The sequence below is a fragment of the Anas platyrhynchos genome, chromosome 4 (assembly GCF_047663525.1).
Source record: "Anas platyrhynchos isolate ZD024472 breed Pekin duck chromosome 4, IASCAAS_PekinDuck_T2T, whole genome shotgun sequence".
NCBI classification, from domain to species: Eukaryota; Metazoa; Chordata; class Aves; order Anseriformes; family Anatidae; genus Anas; species Anas platyrhynchos.
Genome location: NC_092590.1, coordinates 3,427,437 through 3,449,677, shown reverse-complemented (window position 1 = coordinate 3,449,677; position 22,241 = coordinate 3,427,437). Strand labels below are relative to the sequence as shown.

The 22,241-nt window shown below is 44.9% G+C and overlaps 1 protein-coding gene across 1 annotated transcript; it reads left to right on the top strand.

Annotated features, from left to right (window-relative positions):
* The first annotated feature begins 20 nt into the window (after positions 1–20).
* LOC140002360 (zinc finger CCCH domain-containing protein 11A-like) lies at positions 21–3,443 on the top strand. The gene is made up of 5 exons (XM_072036781.1): positions 21–45; positions 104–180; positions 1,946–2,138; positions 2,779–2,948; positions 3,363–3,443. Exons 1-5 carry the CDS (start codon positions 21–23, stop codon positions 3,426–3,428), a joined length of 531 nt encoding a protein of 176 aa, XP_071892882.1. The 3' UTR covers positions 3,429–3,443.
* Positions 3,444–22,241: the final 18,798 nt, after the last annotated feature.

The following is a 22,241-nucleotide window of genomic DNA, read 5'->3' as shown; positions in this document are numbered from 1 at the left end:
CTCTCTCATGGGACACAAGGATGCACAAATGCACAAAGGAAACAAGTACCCAGCTTGCTTTATTTCTGCCATTGACAAAACTTTTTTTGGTCTTTTTTTAAAGCACCTGAAAAAGAAGAAAAGAAGGCAGTGGAATTGAACCGGCCTTTTCCTAACCTTTCCTCTGTAGCTGATGTACAGGTGAGTCCTCTGTGAAGACACACATCCATTCGTACAATTTCTGATAATTCTGCCAAGTTTTGTTACTCACCGTGTGCCACCCTCTTGAGTGTGTTCTTACCCTTCAGCACCTGGTAGGAGCTGCAGTGCAGTCTAAATCCTATCGCCAGCAGCATTTCCAGACAACTCTGTACTCCTCAAACTTGGAATCAGTCTGTTTATACCACAGCAATAAAGAAACCCTGTTAGCACCAGCTGAAATCTACACGGTTAACATGGAGGGAATTCTTTTTGTTCTTACTGACTTGATCTGTCAGACTGTAGTGGGTTTACGTGGCAAGGCTTTGGTAGCAGGGGGCCATAGGGGTGGTTTCTGTGAGAAAGATCTAGAAGCCGCCCCATGTTTGGGAAGGGTCCCACTGTTTTCCAGAGCTGAGCCAATAAGCGATGTTGTTTTGCGCCTCTGTGAGAGCATATTTAAGACAGGGAAAAAAACGCTGCGCCACACAGCAGCCGGGAGAGTCAAGGGAGTGAGAAACAGCCTTGCAGGTGCCAAGGTCAGTGTAGAAGGAGGGGGAGAGGTGCTCCAGGCGCCGGAGCAGAAGTCCCCTGCGGCCTGTGGTGAGGACCATGGTGAAGCAGGATGTCCCCCTGCAGCCCATGGAGTATCACGGTGGAGCAGGGTTTCACGCTGCAGCCGGTGGAGGAGACCACGGTGGAGCAGGTGGCCCTGCACCGACGGAGGCTGCCGCCTGTGGAAGACCCCTGCCGGAGCAGATTCCGGGCCTGACCTGTAGCCCATGGAGAGGAGACCACGCAGGAGCAGGTGATCTGGCAGGAGCTGCTGCCTGTAGGGGAGCCAGGTTGGAGCAGTTTTCTCCTGAGGGATGGACCCCGTGGTACGGACCCATATCTGGAGCAGTTCTGGAAGAGCTGCTGCCTGTGGGAAGCCCACGCCGGATCAGTTCGTCAAGGACTGCATCCCGTGGGTGGGACCCCACAGCACAGGGGACGAGAGTGACCGAGAAGGAGCGGCAGAGAAGAAGTGCTGTAGACTGACCATAACCCCCATTCCCCCGTTCCCCTACACCGCTCGGGGGGAGGAGGTGGAAGAGGGTGGATGGGGGGGGAGGTGCTTTTGGTTTCTTTCTTTTGTTTCTCACTTCTCTAGCTTGTTAGTAATGAGCAATAAATCTTACTATCTGTCTTCTTATGCTGAGTCTGGTTTGCCCGTTACACTAATTATTGCGTGGTTTTCTCGTCCTTATCTCAATCCTTGAGCCCCTTTCACATATTTTCTCCCCATTCCTCTTTGAGGAGGGGGAGTGAGAGAGCGGCTGTGGTGGAGCTCGGCTGCCCACTCGAGCGGAACCACGACACAGACATGAAAGATTTAATACGGAAGGCCAGAGTTCTGTGTTGAAGGAAATCAGTCTGTCAGTGGATACTGTATAGGGGAACTTGTATGACGTTCTGCTGCTTAAAAAGAATGGGATAAATAGATGTACAGCAGAACACCCTAGCTGTTTAAAGAAGCTTGCCATAGTGGATATTGCAGATATGCGAGACTGTGTCCATAGTAAAGCATGGCTCTTGTTACAGGCAGAATTTTATGGAAAAAAAAAAACAACAACAAAACAACAGTAACCTGAAGGATATTAATATGCTGTTCCACATCAAGACCATTTTGGAGGGATTGCTGATCAGATTTTCTTAACGAAATCTCCACGCACGGATTTTTTTTTTTTTTTTGTCCTATTCATGCACTACTTTTCTTTCCTTCTAGCCCACTCAGCAGAGTGGAACTCGTAAATGTCCAGAGAAGAGCTTTGAAGAGAGACGGTGGGAGAAGTGGCAACAGAGAGAACAACAAGAGAAGCTTCGGAAGGAGGAAGCTGCTGTCAAATCTACTGCTGGCTTCTTTAATACTGAACCAGCAGGGAAAGTGGCAGCTCAATTTCAGGGCCAGGAAGCTAAAAGTAAGTGTTGAAGGTTAAGAGTTCCTTAGGTTGTCTTCTGAAATACAGACAGAAGATGACAATTCTCATGCTGTAACTCTGGCTGGGTGCATTTTGCCACGCAATGCTACGAAGCGAAGTGTGTACTTTCTTTTTCTTAGTTTGTTTCTTTTCCTGCCAGCCAGATGTTAGGTAAGGAACGGGAGACTAGAAAATGACACTACAAATTTGGACGTTGTAGAACAACTTAACTGTGGGACATCACTGCAAGGGAGAGGCAGCTGGTACAACAGTTGCATACACTCTTGTCCTACTCTAACTGCTGCTTTTTCCTTTCCTAGAGGGAGCAGGACTTTAACTATAAAAGCTGTCTAGGTTTGTGAACCCGGCTTGCACTTAAGATTGCTATGTGTCTGAGGTTTCCCTTCTCCTGGATTATAATTTACTGTAGCTATTCGGTTTCTTGGTTCCTTTGTATGGATTGTTGGTAGACAGAGTTTACTATGTGGAAAACATTCCTGAGAATCCAGGCAATGGCGGTGCAATTCTGCTGGCCAAATGCATTTAACTGTGTAGAAGGACTGTGGAAATGATGAAGAGAACCTGGATTTTTCCCGAGGCAGAGCAAGACTGTATCAGTTCTCTCTTCCTTTTACTCTAGCCAACTTGATGACATCTGCGAAGCCTTCGGGTGGGAAAGTCACTTTCCCCAAGAAGAAGGCACTGAAACGTAAGGCACCTGGGAGTTATCCCTCTGCCATAGCAGCTGTGGAACTCCGGACTGCCTTGGATGCTGACATGATGGGACCTCCAGCCAAAAAAGCAGCCATGGTAAGGCCAGGGGCTAATGCAGAGATGGATCCCTTGTTAAATTTCTACCCTCCTCTAGGAGAAAAGGTGGAAAAGTCAAACGTTCTGCAGGCCTTCTGTTTCCTTTGAAATCCAGGAGCTGTCTACAGGATGCTTGTAGAACCCTTCTGTATTTATGAGATGAATGGCACTCTTTAACCGGTACTCTGATGCTGTGATTTCTCTGGTGTGGGCGATTTTGTCCATGAATGCCATGTTCTTAAAAGACACAAGATCATGAGTAACCTCCAGGTGAATGTGAACTTTCTTCAGGAGCACCTTGGTTTTGTATTTTGGCCACGGCTCCGCAATGCCAGAGGAGAAGCAGTGTGGAGGAAAAAGCTATTAAGGAATCTTTTACCCATGTGTCATAAATACTGTTTTGCTGCTTTCTAGGGTGTTTCAGACGTGCCGGAGCACGTCCCAGCCATCAGACTTGAAGAAAATCCCCCAAACAGGTGACAACCCCAACTTGTTCTTTCTCTTAATCAGTGTATATCCCCAGGGAAACATAAGTTCTGTCACATGTGGGAAAAAATGAGGGTTCTGAGATAATTAAAGCCAAAATCCATCAAAGGAATAAGTCACCTGAAACCACTTTCTAGCAGGAAATCTAGCAGGATTGCTTAATTAGGCTTTCTTTAAATGCTGCAAGTCAGCACAGCTTTCCAGTGACTTCTTGGGTTGTCTGAATACCTGAACGAGGATGAGGTGAAGTTCTACTTCCTCGTGAGGTGATAGATGATGAGTAGTGTCCTCTGCCTTTTGGTCCTCAAGAATGCCACCTCAACTCCAGGTGCCCTGGCTTCACGGATAAACCCCCAGACTGAAAAATGTAGCTGCTAACACATTGGGCTCTAAATGTAGCCCTGGGTTGATTGATAACAATCCCTGTGTAAGACTGAAGCGTAGGAGGGCTTGCCTACAGTTTTAAGAGCCGGTTTGCAGAAAAGGGATTTCCCGTTAAGAAATGGCATATCCTGATTGTTCTTTCTTGCTCTCCCAAGACCTGAAGTGCGTCTTGGAAGCCCGGCAAGATTTGAGGAGCAGATGGAGATCGATCTCGAGACCTCAGCCTCAGCTTCTTCCCAGCTAGAAGAGGCACGCACACGCCGGCTGAGTTCCACGGGGAACGCGCCCTTATCTGCAGGTGAAGATTTTGAGAAGCTACTTTGGGAAATCTCAGGAGGCAGACTGGAAGCCGAAATCGACTTAGACCCAGGGAAGGACGAGGATGACCTCCTCCTTGAACTATCCGAGATAATTGACAGTTGAACCGCGTAGTCCTATGGTATATTTAAAAAAAAAAAAAAAATTAAAACTGTTCTTCTTGTTGGATACCCTGAGGTGATCCTTTTTCTAACTGAGGCTTTGCAATGAGACTTAAAGCACAGTCCGAAGTGGTAGAAATTGGCAGGATCTGCACTCAGTTGTCCTAAATTTCCCTGCTGGTCAGAGTTAAGGTCTTGTGCACCCGTTCTGTAACTATAGGTGGCTACCTTCGATATCGAGAGGACAAAGCACTTCTTTTGGCACAGAAAGATCTCCATTGGCACGCCACGGTGGCTGCAAATCGGTCTTCTGATGGAGCGATGCTCTGAAGGCTTAAAGGTAAAGCTTCGTCCTTCCTCCCCCCTTGGCACAACTCGATGTTGGGCACATTGTGAAGCTTCGGTGTTCTGATTTCTCGGACAGTTGATACCCAAATCCTGGAGTTACTATGTCAACTCTTGACTTTTACTCGTGTATGCCATTGTTTTGACTGTACCCGTGTCAGATGATGAAGCTGTAGGGGTGGGAGGGAGCAGAATCGTTATTCCAGCGTGTTGTGGACCAAACTTGCTGCCAGGAGTGGGGGTGGGGGTCAGCCCACCCAGCCTTACTTTCAATTATCAGGGATGATCAAATGATGAAAAGCAGCAGCTCTGCCATGCGGCTCCGCTACCCCCACTCCCTTCTCTTGTGCTGTACCAAAGTTCCCCCAGGCTTTGGTTGGTGCTTTTTGTTGGTGTGAGGAATCCGGGGCGAGCAGTCGGGACTCTGACGCAGTCACGGGGTCGATGAAGGGTTGTTTAAGTGCCTCTTGGTTTTAAAAGTTGCTCCCCTGAGCTGCTGGCTCTGCTGCCTGCTACAGCAAATGTTCGGGTGCCATCAGCATCGCGCTTTGGGCGTGGGCACTGACCCTGCGGAGGACAGAGCTGAGATTCGGGTGTATTGTGTACCCTGCCACCAGCCATCGATTTTTATTTTTTTTTTTCCCTAGCAGATCAATTTTGAATTATTTTCCGAACTTTTTGCGGCACGGTAGGCTCTTGCCGCTATGATTTGTGAAGCTGTGGGGGCCCTCAGGCATTTGCTGCTGGCAGAGGAAAAGCGCTTGTCGAATTTGTTGTAAATACTTAATGTTGGGACAAAACCACGCGTCTCTGTGTGGAGGGATGGGGATCAAAAAGCAACTCCACTGCTATGACAGAGTCCCTATAGGCAGTGTGGGTTTTCTCTCTATGCAAGCCTCATTATTCAGAGGCAGAGTATGGCTTCGTCCATTCAAGGTCCAGAATCAGTTGTCAAATGCTAGCCAAAGCCAGTGGCTCCTGGGCTATGTGACAAACTAACCCTAGAGCAAAACTCCTCCTTGTCCTCTTACCTGGTGCCCTTTCTGCGATGCCTTTAGGGTGAGTCAAGGCTATGATCTCCACCTTCTGGGGCTGGTGTTTGAGCTATGTCCTACCTCAGTGCTGAGACTCTTTTGGCTCTGTAGAGGCCCTTTGCCATGACACGAGTGACGATGAGAACTAAAATCAACTAGCCTCTGAAACGTTCTTGTTCCCAAGCACAGTTTTTTCACTGGATTGCTTGAACTCCTAGTTTTTGGCCGAGAAGCTATTGTTTCTCTGTGCCTCTAATAAGAGGCTTTCTCTGGAGCCAAGTCAGGATGGTAAGATTGAGCTGGGCAAGGCCATCGAGGAGGAAATTCAATCTTCCCAGCTGGGTGTCTGACCCTTGGAGCCCGGGCCAACTGATCTGAAGCGGCTGTAAAAGCTTTATTTCGCAGCATCGCTGTCTTCCCTGCTCGCATTCTAGGCACGGTGTTTCTGCTGACAGCATCTTCCACCTCCTCAGCAGAAGCTGCTTCTTTCTTTAAACGTAGTACAGGCTGGACGCAAAGAAAGAAACTGTTAGCGGTGCTTTTAGCTATTTAAATGGGGAGAAAAACAGCCACTGTTTCTTTCTTTGTCCAGGGCAGCCACGAATGCTTGCGTGACGTGGGCTCCTCTCCCACGTCCTTAATTGCCAAGCCGATAGCGGCTCTGGTGACGTGTCCCGTGGGTGTCTGTGCAGTGACGGGGCTGCCTCACCCCTGTGTACCCCAGGACAGACATCTGGGGGGCTCTTTGCTGCTACCACAGGGCGCAACCTGCGGGTCCTGGGGCAGGCAGGATGAGTGCTGCTGGGCCCGGAGGGTAGGCCTGGCCTGAGAGGAGACAGTAAAGGAGACAGGTTTGGGGCTTAAAGCAGGCTTGTCCTGCCCCAGCCTTCTCCAGAACCTGTGTGCCTGGCTCTGGAAAGCCGTGACAAGACATAAAATGACTCGCAGCTTGCCACGAGAGCTGCGGTGGTGGAGGAATGGCCGCCTCAAGGGGCTGAGGCCAGGCACCATCACGGGCAGGACTCGAGAGACGAGGCACAATCTTGGCACAGACACAGAAGGGAAGGGGAAGCACTGCTCTGCTGGCCCTGAGCGGTGCAGCCCCAGGAGAAAAAAAAAATCGGTGTTTCCTTACGCTGATGTCCACACTGAAGGTGCAGAAGGGTTCCGTGCTGTTGCTTGGGTCAGCCTTGTTGCCAGGTTGGGAATGTTTAGCCTACCGGTGCTTCGGTTCTGTTGGGCTGCACTCAGAGTGTGAGCTCTGGGCGTTATTTCTCAAATACTGCGTTATTGAAGTGTACAGAGCCGAGATATTCTGCGGATAGGTGATTTAAGCCATGTCAGAACCACCGCTGTGGTGTGTGCCAGCGTCGGACGCCCGTTCGACTGATCGGTCGGAGCAGGTGAATTGAATTTGGTGCTGGGTGGCAAGGTGGTGTTGGGGGAAGAGCTAGGCTAAGGAGAGCTTCCTCCTGCTCTGCCCCTTCCCATCTCAAATGGCCGCTTCCTGGGGAGATGGGTTCGCTGGGACCCATCTACAACGTTACAGTGAGGATGAGGAATCCTCTTTAGTCCCGTAGGTATTTGCTGCCAGGCCGCAGCGTTGATTTCAGAAATTGTATTTCAAAAAGGAAAAAGAAAGGAAATCTGTATTCTTTAACATACTCTCTTTTCTCGGAGAGTAGATGTAGGAGCTTCAGCAGTGCCCTTCCTCCCGAAATGATTCCCAGTGTCTGCTCAGACACTGAGGAGGAAAATAGAGGAGAGCCACCCGATATAAATAAAGGCAAGAAGGGGTTAAGGATTAAGGGAAAACCACTACTTCAAAAATTGGTGCTCTCTACAAACCGGTTAAGGGTTTGGGACCTGCAGGTGCTGCCTACACCTGTGTGCGTTGCAGTCGTGCCTGTTGCCACTGAGCAAAACGGGGAGAGCTGCTTTGTCGAACGCGGCGTGTTAAAGCACGTGCCACTGCCTGGAAGAAAAGCACGGACTTCCCTCGTGTGGGACTTCTTCCCTAGCGATCTGTGGTTTACCTGATGGTTTCCTATAAGCTGCTTCCTCAGCTGGAGGAGGAAGAGGAGTGACCTCAACGTTGCCGATGGTGTATTAAGCTATTTTCGTAACAACAACTAGGTTGAAAAGCAGTTTCAGTTTAACATCTGCATGCTTGGGTGTTATTAACAGAGCTTTGTATACTGAGCTGGTGCTTGGTAGGAGAAAAAACATAAACCTTACCTGGGAAACTTGGACCCCCTCAGCTACATACTGCTATGAGGAAACTCAGATGTAAGAACACACTTAAATAACACATCAGCAGAGCTGTTGTGCTCCTGACCACCAAAGGCACCTTTTTCCAACACCGTCGTACTGGAAGTTGATGCAGCTGGTTCCATCCGTAACGTGGGACTGTACACTGCTGTAAAAGAAATATTTTTTCACAGCTTTGGACAAAGTGAAGCAGAGAAAACCACACCTAACCACTGATACCTGGACCCCAAACTGCCACAGACTGACAGTGATGCCCACTGAATATCTCCTGATACCCTGCTGCCTTCTGACTGCTCCAGCAGAAGTCCCGTTTGAATTAGCCAGCAGGTCCCTCTGAGTGGCTTTGCTAAAACTCCCGCCGTAGGAAGTATCCTACGGGAGCCAAGTTGCTAAACTGATGTGTGGTTTTCCCTTAACCCCCTCAGCCCTGACTTTGCAGCTCCTGACGACACTGCCAACGTGTGCAGTGTCACCGTGTGCCAACTAGGTGCCAGCTGCCGTGGTTTGTATATTGTAAAATTAGTGATTTGGGACTCGTGAGCACTGAGAACAGGTTAGCAATTGCTTAAGAGCTTTACTTGTGTCGGTCTGGGGCAGGGAGATGGGTGAAACATCTTAGGCTTGAAAGTGATTCCCTGCAGAGTGACGTGCTCAGATCTGCACAACAGATCTGTCGTTCTGGTCACCTTATTAGATCCCTGCTTGAGAGGGTGCTTGCAAGAATCGATTCCTCTTCACCTTGATGTGTCAAGCTAAAGAGAAATCTGTGCCGCAGCACTGTCTGATCAGACGAGTGCCTCGGTTCAGGATTGTTCTTTGACAGCTGCAGAAACACCACGACGATCAGCGCCTTCAGAACAGATTGATTTGATCTTGAGGCTGTCATAAAACAGGTCCCTGAAGTTTGAAGACTCTTCCAATAGTTTGGGCCAGCAAGGAGCAGCTGTAGCTGGCGGCTGCGGTAACTTGGGGCTCAGAGGCTCAGAGAGCGTGCTGAAAGGTGACCCCCAGCGGGCTGCTGGAGGAAGCTGAGGCAGCGTTCAGCTCTAACCTTTGCCTTCTTGGCTGGCATCTTTGCACTCCTGCTGTCAGTGGGTGTTGAGTGTCCTTCCCCCCAGCCTCAGAATGTGCCCTCAGATGTAGGCAGCGTTTAGCAGCTAGAATTCACTCAAATATAGAGTACAAATCATGCGTTTTCTGCTTTTGCTTTGGAACTCCTAGCTTGAGGTTTTCCTGCAGGCCATGAGGTTTCTTGCAGCAGCAGGGATGAGTTCTGTTAGCAAGAGGCTGTTCTGTGCTTCGACTGTGGGAAGACGAATGGTTACCTGTGCACCGTTAAATAGAACTTGACACCTAGCACACCGCACTTGCAGCCTGTGGGGTGCTTTAACAAGCAGGTAAGTCAGCAGAGGCTGTTTTGCAGCCGGGGTGATGCTGGGTGATTAAAAAGCAGGGGCAGAACAAGGAGTTTCTGGTGTTCATTCTTGCTTGTCATCTGACTCTTCACTTCCACTGTTCTTTAAAAAAAAAACAAAAACAAACAAAAAAAAAAAAAAAAAACAAGGGGCAAGCATCTTAACATCTTTATTATAAATGGAAGGCACAAAACAAGCCAGCAACAGAGACTGTCCAAGAGAAATACGTGGTGCTTTATAAACAAACAAGGAAGTACCCTTAGGCGGGTGTGATAATCCTCCTCTAACGCGTTTTTGGAGTGCAAAAATAGATTTGTTCCTTTCTTGCTCTTCTCTCCAGGACAGAGGCAGAATAGCCAACTGCAAAGTTAGACCAGGGAGGTCAGTTTGTTCCATACTGAGAAAGACAAGCCTGTAAAACAAACTAGACAGATTTTCTTGGTACTATTTATCTTCCTTCAGCAAAGGCAAAGTTTATGACACTTGTTGGTGTGTGTATATATATTTATCCAGTGCTCTCACAACAAAAGTTTGATTTGAAGAGGGCACCCAGATTTGATTTTTTTTTTCCAGTAACTAGTATAATAAGCACTGGTATTTTTGTATAAAAACAGAAAAATACAAAACAAAAGACTGAATATTATGTGGTATGCATGACATTAAAAAAAAATGGTAGTTTCAAAGCAATATATACCCTCGTGTGTTTGCCAAATCCTAGAGTCCAGCTTAAATTTCACCTGATCTTTATGGCATTTTGATATTAATCTCTATGTACAATGTTTTGCATGTAAAATACATGGTTCTTGGAAGAAAAAAAATAAAAAAAATAAAAAAATAAAACCCCAAAAACCATGAATCTGCCCCAAAAGTCCTCCTAAACCTACCTGAAATTCTCCAAAATCCACAATTTACCCTTTTCCACCATAATGACCACGGAAAACCCAACGAAACCCAGCGGAGACCCCAAAACATGCCAAAAACACCCCAAAAAAGAACGGGATCACCCCCAAAACTGGAAGAAAATCCCCTGAAACCATAGATCCACCCCAAAACCACCCTAAACCTACCTGATGTTCTCCAAATCCCAAAGTCCACTCCCAACCACCATAAAACACATTAGGAACTCAACGAAACGCAACAGAAACCACAAAACTCTTCAAAAACACCCCAAAAGCGAACCGGATCAGAAGAAAAGTGATTTAACCCACCAAAAAACCTTAAACCTACCTGATGTTCTCCTAAATGTACAATCCACTCCCAACCACCATAAAACCCAATGGAAACCCAACAAAACCCAATGGAGACCCCAAAACACGTCAAAAACACCCCAAGAAATAACTGGATCAGACGAAAAAAAAAATAAATCTATGAATTTCCCCCCCAAACCACCCTAAACTCACCTGATCTTCTCCAAATCCCACATTTCACTCCCATTCACCATAATGACCAACAAGAACCCAATGAAACCCAGCGAAGACCCCAAAACACGTCAAAAACACCCCAAAAAAGAACAGGATCACCCCAAAAAACAGAAGGAAACACCAAATACCATGAATCCACCCCAAAAGTCCCCCTAAACCTACATGAAGTTCTCCAAAACCCACAATTTACCCTTTTCCACCATAATGACCACGGAAAACCCAACGAAACCCAGCGGAGACCCCAAAACATGCCAAAAACACCCCAAAAAAGAACGGGATCACCCCCAAAACTGGAAGAAAAAACCCCAAAAGCATAGATCCACCCCAAAACCACCCTAAACCTACCTGATGTTCTCCAAATCCCAAAGTCTACTCCCAACCACCATAAAACCCAATGGAAACCTAACAAAACCCAACGGAGACCCCAAAACACGTCAAAAAAAAAACAAAAAAGAACTAGACGTGAAGAAAAAAAAAAAACAAAAAAACCCTATGAATTTCCCCCCCAAACCACCCTAAACTCACCTGATCTTCTCCAAATCCCACATTTCACTCCCATTCACCATAATGACCAACAAGAACCCAATGAAGACCCCAAAAATCGTCAAAACCACCCCAGAATCAACCCAGATCCTAAAAAAAAAAAAAACAAATACCATGATTTCATCCCCCAAAACCCTTAAACCTACCTGATGTTCTCCAAAACCGAAAATCGACTCCTATTTAACTTAATGACCAACAAGAACCCAACAAAACCCAACGGAGACCCCAAAACACCTCAAAAACACCCCAAAAAAAGAACGGGACCACCCCAAAAACAGAAGAAAACCCTCAAAAACAGAAGAAATTCCCCAAAACAATAGATTCACCCCCCAAGAAACCTTAAACACACCTGATGTTCTCCAAAACCCACATTTTAACATTTTCCACCATGATGAAAAACGAGAACCCAACGATACCCTATGAAGACCCCAAAACACCTCAAAAACATCCCAAAATCAACTCAGATCCTAAAAAAAAAACAAACAAAATGCCATGATTTCACCCCCAAAAACCCTTACACCTACCTGATGTTCTCCAAAACCCACAATCCACTCCAATTTAACATAATGACCAATGAGAACCCGACAAAACCCAACAGAGACCCCAAAACACCTCAAAAACACACCAAAAAAGAACCGGATCACCCCCAAACACGAAAGAAAACCCCAAAAGCCATAGATCCACCCCAAAAGTCCCCCGAAACCTCCCTGATGTTCTCCAAAACCCACAATTTACCCCTTTTCACCATGATGACCAACGAGAACCCAACTAAATCCCAACGGAGACCCCAAAACACGTCAAAAACACCCCAAAAAATAACAGGATCAGAAGAAAAAACACCAAAAACGATGAATTTCCCCCCAAAACAACCCGAAACTCACCTGCTCTTCTCCAGTACCCACAATCCACTCCCATTTACCTTAAAGACCAACAAGAACCCAACGAAACCCAACAGAGACCCCAAAACACGTCAAAAACACCCCAAACAAGAACAGGATCACCCCCAAAAACGAAAGAAAAACCCAAAAACTATAGATCCACCCCAAAAGACCCCCGAAACCTACCTGATGTTCTCCAAAACCCACAATATACACTTTTTCACCATGATGACCAACAAGAACCCAACTAAAACCCAACGGAAACCCCAAAACACGTCAAAAACAACCCAAAAAAGAACAGGATCACCCCCAAAAATGAAAGAAAACCCCAAATACCATGAATCCACCCCAAAAGTCCCCCTAAACCTACCTGATGTTCTCCAAAACCCACAATATACACTTTTTCACCATGATGACCAACAAGAACCCAACGAAACCCAACAGAGACCCCAAAACACGTCAAAAACACCCCAAAAAAGAACAGGATCACCCCAAAAAATGAAAGAAAACCCCAAATACCATGAATCCACCCCAAAAGTCCCCCTAAACCTACCTGATGTTCTCCAAAACCCGCAATTTACCCTTTTCCACAATGATGACCAACAAGAACCCAACTAAAACCCAACGGAAACCCCATAACACGTCAAAAACACCCCAAAAGCGAACCGGATCAGAAGAAAAAACGTGATTTAACCCCCCAAAAAACCTTAAACCTACCTGATGTTCTCCTAAATGTACAGTCCACTACCAACCACCATAAAACCCAACGGAAACCCAACAAAACCCACCTCAAAACCACCCCAAAATCAACCCAGATCCAAAAAAAAAAAAACAAATGATAAAAAAAGAAATGATGATAGTTGATAGAAGTAATGGGCAAAATATGTGCAGGATGATTGTTAGGAATGTATTAGTTGTGAAGAATTTAAGAAAGCACAAAAGGACTGTGGTGGTTTTACTCAGGTGGGCAGCTGAGCTCCACCACAGCCGCTCTGTCACTCCCCCTCCTCAAAGAGGAATGGGGAGAAAATGGGGAACGGGGAAATGGGGGTTATGGTCAGTCTACAGCACTTCTTCTCTGCCGCTCCTTCTTGGTCACTCTCGTCCCCTGTGCTGTGGGGTCCCACCCACGGGATGCAGTCCTTGATGAACTGATCCGGTGTGGGCTTCCCACAGGCAGCAGCTCTTCCAAAGCTGCTCCAGATATGGGTCCGTACCACGGGGGCCATCCCTCAGGAGAAAACTGCTCCAACCTGGCTCCCCCACGGGCAGCAGCTCCTGCCAGATCACCTGCTCCTTCGTGGGCTCCTCTCCACGGGCTACAGGTCCGGCCCGGAATCTGCTCCGGCAGGGGTCTTCCACAGGCAGCAGCCTCCGTCGGTGCAGGGCCACCTGCTCCACCGTGGTCTCCTCCACGGGCTGCAGTGTGGAACCCTGCTCCACCGTGGTACTCCATGGGCTGCAGGGGGACATCCTGCTTCACCATGGTCCTCACCACAGGCCGCAGGGGACTTCTGCTCCGGCGCCTGGAGCACCTCTCCCCCTCCTTCTACACTGACCTTGATGCCTGCAAGGCTGTTTCTCACTCCCTTGACTCTCCCGGCTGCTGTGTGGCGCAGCGTTTTTTTCCCTGTCTTAAATATGCTCTCACAGAGGCACAAGACAACATCGCTTATTGGCTCAGCTCTGGAAAACAGTGGGGCCCTTCCCAAACATGGGGCAGCTTCCAGATCTTTCTCACAGAAACCACCCCTATGGCCCCCTGCTACCAAAACTTTGCCATGTAAACCCACTACAGATGGTCTTGTTAAGTAGCAGCCATGGATGAACCACTTAATGCCCTTTAGTTCTTCTGGTCACGATCAAATCATGAGGTGCTTGTGATGTTCACACAGTTTGAGTGAATCTGAGATGGATTGTAATTAATTCAGTATCTATGGACATATCATTCAAAGACCTTTTAACATTGAAGAAGTAATTTATATTGTTTACTTGGTTTTATTTCACTAACTTAAAATATTTTTCAAAAATTGCACTGTGAAGTGCACTGTATCTGTGTAATTTAGGTTTTCTGAAAGAACATTCTGCTTCATTTCATTGAGTCAGAAACAATAACAAACTACATAATTTATTTCACTATATAGCTAGAAAAATACAGTTTCCAGAATCTTACCTGGTATTGATAATGACTGACCTCTGACTTCTCTTTTCTAAATACTTCGTACATTTTATACGAGCCATGCTTGAGATTAAAATAGCCTAAAGATCAATTTGTTATTGAAACGGAACGTGAAAGTACTTTAAAAAATATCACATCTAAAATTACCTTGTGTCCTATTGCATGACCTAGAAGTTTTTTGTTTCTCCACAAAAAAAAAAAAAAAAAAAAAAAAAGTCAAAATAATTGTTATGGTCTGGTTGTGAAATTAAGGGAACTGCTTATTTCACTTGAAGGTTTTGTTTGTTGGGGCTTAAAAAAAATTGCACTTTGGGAATATGGAAGCATGTTGTTTGTTTCTGTAACATTACTGTAGAAAACAAACAAACAAACAAACCAAGCAAAACAGAGGATCAAATTCAGCATTTTCTAGGTAAGCTAGATGGGCAAATACAGTATTTTCTTTGTACTAATTACTCATGTCTTTTTTTAGAAGATAGATAATTCTTTTGAATTCCCAATCTGCAAGGGCTACATGTATCCTTTGATTGACTTCTGTTGGTAATCAGTTGAGGATGAAAAGCAAACCTTTTTTGTAAGAGTACAGTACTCACTGAAAAGCATACACTTAATAGCTGCACAAACTTGCAAAGTTGAATGCAGAGAGCAGAATGTCCGCACTTAACTGAATCTAACTTTTATCCATAACTCTCTCCAACATATCAAAAAAGGCACTTTTGAAAGTAAGGTTAGTTTTATGTTAGTGGTGGACTACAAGTGGGCATATTTGAAAATGTTGTTGTGGATTATTAGATGTACTTAGCAAAGGGATTTTTACTCTGCTGTCATCTGGGCAAGTAGTGTATAACATATGTGGCTGTAGATATGAAAGGACTGCATTTTTCCTTGCTGCAAGCACAGAATAAATTTGTCCACATCATGAGGCGGCTGTTACAACATGATAAATGGGCCTATTGTCTTGTGGCACATTTACAATTTTTCTGAGTAGATTGCAAAATACTATATTCTAAACGGTTAGGTAAACCATACTTCATTATTCTATGTTGTTCATCTGAATTGTGAAATAAGAATCGTCATCTTTTTGTTGGATTATTTCTACTTGCATGGAAGTAACAAGTCTTGCTAATGTTAAGTTTAATATTAGTGTCTCTATTATTCACTCCATGTTTGTTGTCAAAGAGCAGTAAACAAACAAGTAAATACAGTTTAAAATGTGCACTTATTTACTATTCTTTATGAGGTGAAAGAATTGCCGAAGGCATTTCTTCTTCGGATGATACTGTGTATTATCAAATACCTGTCACTACTCTACAACTAAGGATGAATTCCTCTTGAGGTCTGCATAAATATAAATTCTGTTCTTTATGGATGAAAAATAAGCAAGAAGTAATGTAGGAAACATACAACTCAATTGGTAGGAGATGTCTGCTGATGCTCTGCAGGTTTCTACAGCTGTGACACTACAGATTAAGTAGTCAATCAAACATTAGATTCTGTATGCCATATGTATCCATTTCCAGACATAAGTACAATGTCCTGTAGCACTACAGGAGGTAAATACATTGGGTACATTTGTGATCTTTGAGAACTGGATGAAGTGTTGACCATGAATAGGAGCTAACAATTCCAATACACAAACAGAACAATGTGAGAGAGAGGACAGCAAGGCAATCATATGGGGAAGAGGGAAGAAGAAAAAAGAAAAAGAAAAAGAAAAAGAAAAAGAAAGAAAGAAAAACGGGGAAGAAAAAAAAGAACATCCCTCTCTCTCCAACCCCCCCCCCCCCCCCCCCCCCCCAGCAAACTAACACACAAAAACCACAGATCCACAGATAAGATACTGCATACGCAGCAAGGGAAGTCTCATGTTTGCTCCCCTTGTTCTCATGGGGGACTTCAGCTTGCCAGGTGTCTGCTTGAAATACAGTGCAGTAAGGAGGAAATGGTCTGAGAGACTCCTGGGGTGTGTGGACACAGGTGGTGAGGGAAGCAGCAAGGGAAGGTGCCCCACTTGACCTGTTGTTTGCAAACAGGGAAGGACTTGTGGGTGTCATGATGGTTGGAGGTCTCTTTGGGCACAGCCATCATGAAGCGATAGGCTTTTTTCATCTTTGGCGAAGTAAGGAAGGCAGTTTGCAGAACCGCTGCCGCGGATTTCCAGAGGGCAGACACTGGCCTGTTTAGAGACCTGGCTGACAGAGTCCTCGGGGAGGCAGTTCTAAAGGCAGGGCGCTCCAGGAAGGCTGAACTTTCTTCAAACATGAGATCCTCGTTTGAATCAGAGAGTGGGAGTTCTATCCTGCACAGTGTTATTAGCAGGCAGCAGTGGGGGAACTCTGCTGCTCGGGACCGCTGTGCTGACTGCGCGGGTTATTCCCCGCTGGGCTTCCAGTGAATCACCAAGCACAAGGGCAACGTGCAGTGCGTCACTTCAGCGAGCACACATTGCGTGCGCTTCCAAAACTAATTTTGACCATGGATAGCCCAGCAACCATTTCTGTTTGTTCACCACCTGCCCTGCCCTGCCCTGGGGAGAGGTGAATAAAAAGCTTCCGGCCGCGAGCAGCGCTCGGAGTTGCCCCGGGACGTGCCTCGGCTGGGCTGCCTCGGCTTGCTGCCGCCAGGCGTTGTGCGGCTCCTGGGGCAGGAGGTCGGCTGTGAGCTGGAAAACGCCGTGAGGCAGCAGCTGTGAGCTTAAGAAATGCCCTTTAAGCTTTGGGCTTTTTTTTGGGGTTGGGAGGGCTTCAAGGGGGGTTCGTGGGTCAGCCAGCGTCCTGCGAGCAAACCGGTGGCTGTTACATTTTAACAGTGCACCTCAACTGTGTTTTTGTTTGTTTGTTTGTTTTTCCTGAAGTTCTTCCTCAAAAAAAAAAAAAGTTATTTTTTCTGGTGAATTCACTCACAACCTGTTCGCCCTCTAAACCGCCAGGATCGCTGCCTGCCATGTGCTCGCCGCTGCTGCGGGTTGAAGCGGGTTCCCGAGGCAGGGTGCGTGGGGCTGGGAAGCTGCTCCTGGAGCTCGGGGGCAAGCTGGTGGCTTGATCCTAAGTGATTTTAAGGATTTAGAGCGTTTTAAATGGAGTATCTTGATAGCCTTTGATCAGATGGCTTAAATAAACAAAGGTTATTAAAAGTGAGAAAGCTGATCCCGCTGGGTGGATCAAAGCTTCCTGTAAACGCGCTGATAAGGAATAAATAGTAGATGGGGCTTGCCGTGATAAAGTGTACAAACAGCCAAAGATCAATACTGTCGTGTGCAGGCAGTGCCAAGGTTGGTCGGTGCCAGCAGAGGATGGACGTGCTCCTTCAGTTATTGTGTATCTTGGTGGTGTTTTAGGTTTAGCAGCGACTGCTGGGATCAGTCAGTACTTTAGGTGTTAGCTGAGCACATGTTTCGATGATAGATGGTGGCAAATAAGCATGTTAGTAATAGACACAAGGAGACAGCGTGTGGGAAGATGCTCTTTTCAAAGTTCTTGGAAATCTGTGGCTTTATTAGTTTATTTGAAGATGGAAGTGGTTCAAGAGGAACTGAGATGTGTTTTTGGGCTATTCAGCATATTTTCCTTGAAACAGTAGATCACCGCATTTAAAGCTATGTGGTTATTCCACAAATGCTTGAAAGTCTGCTCCTAACGTCAGCCTAGAGTCCTAAATTGTGATGTGCTGCTCATTTCTTTGTGGTGTTTGAACATTTGCCAGTTAACTGTAAATTCATGCATGTATACAAAGCTGTACGCAGACCAGGAAGCTGCTGATGCTCCAACTGAGTTTCTGGGTGTGCATCACGCTCCTCTTAAGATGTGTGTTGGGGGCTTACAGCAGTGCTTACAGTAGAGCTATTTGACCTGCAGTGTGGGTTAAGGTGAGTAACATAGAAAAGGGATTCGATGCTACTGAAACACTGGCTGTGTTACTTTTATCATAGTTAGCTTTGTTACATCATGTCTAAAACTAGACTGAAGCTCTTCAGGGCATTGTCCTGTCTTCTGTTTCTGAGAAGTACTTACACGCTTTAGGGAACTGAAGCTGGAAATACACCCTTTTGTTTCAGTCATTTCACAGTTTAGCTTTCTAAATGTCTCTTTGTTTATCAAGTCTTTAGGGTGGAGTAAGCTCTGTGTACTTACAAATTGCTGCATCAGACATGCTAAAGCAGTGTTCCATATCATTAATGGGACCGACTTGGTATTATCTGTTGTTTTCATATAAAAATCTGACAGAATCCATTCACGTATGCTGACATGGTTTGTAGAAAAGCATGACCTACAAATGAGTAAAGCACTAAAAAAATAAATAAGTAAATTACTACTTGCTAGAAATAACCATTGCTATAACGTTGCCTTAAAATTATATGGTACATGTATATCATGCTCATCTTCTGTTGGTGATGCATGAATCTGAGTAACAGGTACTTTTGGCTGCAGGAGCTGTGTTCACAACTCTTACTGCTTGGAGCAGACTGCACAGAGAGTTGCACTAACAGCCTGCTAGTGATATGCAGATCAGAAAGTTGGGAAACTGGGTCATTTATGGGAGCTGTCAATCCATGCCATTATGGTGTTGCAACTTGGATTATTGAGGGCTCTTTTTGTAACAGAGTTCCTTACTTCCTTGACACGTTAGTGAAAGTCTTCTCTCAAGACTATGGCTCTTGCTAATACATAACACAAATGGAAACAATTTCAAATACTTGCCAGCAGGCTTTGCTTCCTTTTACCTTCATGCGGATTTTTCCTGTAGCCTATGTAGTAGGGAATATTGTGTTCAGATAAATAGGGTTTGGGCAACAGGCTGTTATTTACTTCCAATATTTTACCGCACTTCAAAACTCTTCCTTGAAAACTACTGTAGAAGTTGAAATGATGCTTCAGGTCATAGTTTGATCTGTGGAATTATGAAACTCCTTGTGGTATTTGATTAAGGAGGCATTGGGGAGGATTGGGGAGGCAAAGACAATCCCCAGACAAGGACTGTATATCTCGAAACAAGACACTGCAACTCATGATAAGGAAGCGGCAGACGGACAGAGAAACAAATGGAAGGACTATAAATCTCATTGGACATTGGAATTCGTTATAAAGATACAACAACTGGAAGAATTAGCAACAACCAGCGCTTGCAATTAAGAAACATGCCAGCTCAGCAGATTCCTGACCAAAGGTGAAAAGTACACTGTGAGGAAGACTCGGGGTCTTCCTCCCAAAGACCCCTGCCCACGTCCCAAAGACCCCTGCCCACAATTCTTGGGAGGCTCTACGCAGGCGCAAGGTGCCAAAAGGCTAATTAGCATGAGAAGCGAGGGAAGGGGGGGATAGATAAGGAATATGTATAGGCGCTTGTAGAATATTGATAGATTGATTGTATAAATTCAAGACTGCTTTCCGCTTTGGGTATGCATGATAGGTGGAGAGATCCCCTGTGCATCATCCAGCGCTGCAATAAAGACTATACCACTTAAAGGAATTTCGGCTTCGATCTTTGAATCATATTTGAACACTTTCTTTCTGTGATCAAAAAGCTTCCTTAAACACAGCCTCAAGCTCAATTACACCAGTGTGTTTTTAATTTTCTACGGCTGGTTATTTCTATAGCAATACAGAATAACACTGCTCATAATTCCTGAGGTGGGAGGAACTATACCAGCCTCTGAAAGGGTGCTAGCAAGCACCTCTAATTAGCTGAAAGCTTTTGAGGTATCAGCCCATTGTTTTTTCAGGGAGGGGGGAATGGGAGCCATACTTTGAAACTGAAGTGCTAGGTGCTTAATAAAATGGGTCTGCCAGAATTGTAGGTGTGGTGCTAAAATATGAAGCCTGGCATGGTGGTAGGCCTTGGTGAATCACTGGATCCATCTTTAGGTGTTGCAGAAGTGGGATAATTTGATCCTGCTGTAATATGAATAGTATTGAAATGTCCTACCAACTGAATTAGCAATGTTAACAACTATCTGCGACTCAGCTAGAAAATAACCTGCAATCTCATGTATTTGCAATTCACTTTATAAACTCATTGTCATCCATTATTATGATGATGATGTAGAAACACCTAATTCAGGAATAAGGTTTTGTAAATTGATATCATGTTGTCACTGTAGTATTTCAGTGAATTGGAACAGCAGAATTCCATGGGTAGTACTTGTTAAATGTACTTGTCAGCTGGGCTCTTAACTGCATGCCAACTATGATAAGACAGCAAAGGTATACTGATTGGTGTATTTATATTGGTGTATTTATAGACGAAAGAAGGGAGTTTGCAGCCACTTTATGTACCTGTGTAGAGGTTCAGCTACGTGTAATTGTTTTCAGATTGTATGTGCAAAAAGAAGAATTTGGCAGCATTAGCCACTGCTGCCACTGTACAAATAAAGACTGTTGTGCCGTTGTACTGTTTACATTAACTATAAATACACCACAGTAGAGAGAGACTAGAAATTCCAAGCTTTTACTGAAGAGTCATACCATAGTTCTTTTTTTTTTTTTTTTCTTAAGCCAAGCACAGCAAGGAGTCTGCAGACAAAACTTTGAGTATTGTCTGCTTTAGAGCAACATCCAGCATCATAAGTTCTTGTGGAACATGACTGAGCACTTTTATCTGGTGCTTTTTCTTGCTGTAAAGATGCACCTGTAATCTTTTCTCTGAGCTTCAAGTTTCAACATATTTCGTGTCCAGCTAGTAAGAGCATGAAGTCTCTCAACTTTAACTAATTTCCTCAGCTGGTTAACTATTGTGGGAATAGAAATGTTGTTTTTGCAGAGTTACATTGTTTAGAAGGAGGGAATGTGGTACTGAGATATGCTTACAGTGATAAGAAAGTTTAGCAGGCGACCTAGTGAAATGCAGACAACCAGACTCCTTAGGACAATTAGGTGAAAATCACGGTGTCAAGTCAGATAAGTGAAGAAACATTACCACTTCAAGCAGTAAAAATGTCAAAAGAAATTTGAAATTTACAGGCTGGCAACTGAAGGCCATGCATTGTTTGTGAAGCATCAGATAGATTGTGAACCTGGATTACCCACTCAGTGGGGAAACAGGGGAGGGTCCTGCCATCAAAAGGTATATAAACTGTGTTTTGGAACTAGTAGATGCGCTCTCTCCTGCTTGTGGGGCGCCCGCCATTGCAATCGCGAATAAATTACTACTTCACTGAGATCCTCGCCTGAGCCTAAGTTATTGGCTATGGAGTGTTTCTCACACTAGTTATTTAGCATTAAAATATTTGTCAATGTATGCACACGTGTGCATATGTGCACAGTCTTGTCTGCACAAAAATCCAAATGTATCCTGTTCTGTCATTTAAAGAGTGACAAATATGAATTACTTATGATGTAGATATGATTGACCTGTATTTTCTAGATACATAGTTGTGGTCTGATCAGCTAATCTGAATATCAGCATCAAGTAGATTCACAGCTCAATGGCCGTTTTCTCCTAAGATGACCAGCTTCATTTTCTCTTCTTTTGAGAGAAATGGAGTTGAGTAACTTTGTGTGACGAGAATGCTCTTTTCTGTAACCTTTTTGTCTCCTGTAAACTTAAGAGTAGAGCATGGTTCTTTCATCTCTGAAAAGTGAAATGACATATTCCTTTTAAATCATTATTTTGGGGAATGGTCTCTGCCATGCTATTGTTGCATGTTGACATACCTGAGTATATATGGAGCACCTATACAATTTTGGACTGGAGAAATTCTGGAGTTAAGTGGTAAAGAGAGCCTGTGGAAACTTCTGCAGAGTCTCATGTTCTTTTGTAATAGTACTTAATAAGGAACAGATTTGTAGGTTATCTAAGCAGATAACTCAAGAACTTGTTTCAAACTCTAAAGATTCCTTTTGAACAGTAATTTCAAGAAGTATGTATTATCTCACTACACCTCTGTCATAATATGTCAGCATATCTAGATGTCTGTTTTCTA

Excerpts from the sequence above, each read along its gene's own strand:
- LOC140002360 (XM_072036781.1), top strand. The coding sequence starts at position 21 with ATGCACAAATGCACAAAGGAAACAA. Across the intron at positions 46-103 it reads CAAATGCACAAAGGAAACAA|CACCTGAAAAAGAAGAAAAG; the intron begins GTACCCAGCTTG and ends CTTTTTTTAAAG. Across the intron at positions 2,139-2,778 it reads TCAGGGCCAGGAAGCTAAAA|CCAACTTGATGACATCTGCG; the intron begins GTAAGTGTTGAA and ends CTTTTACTCTAG.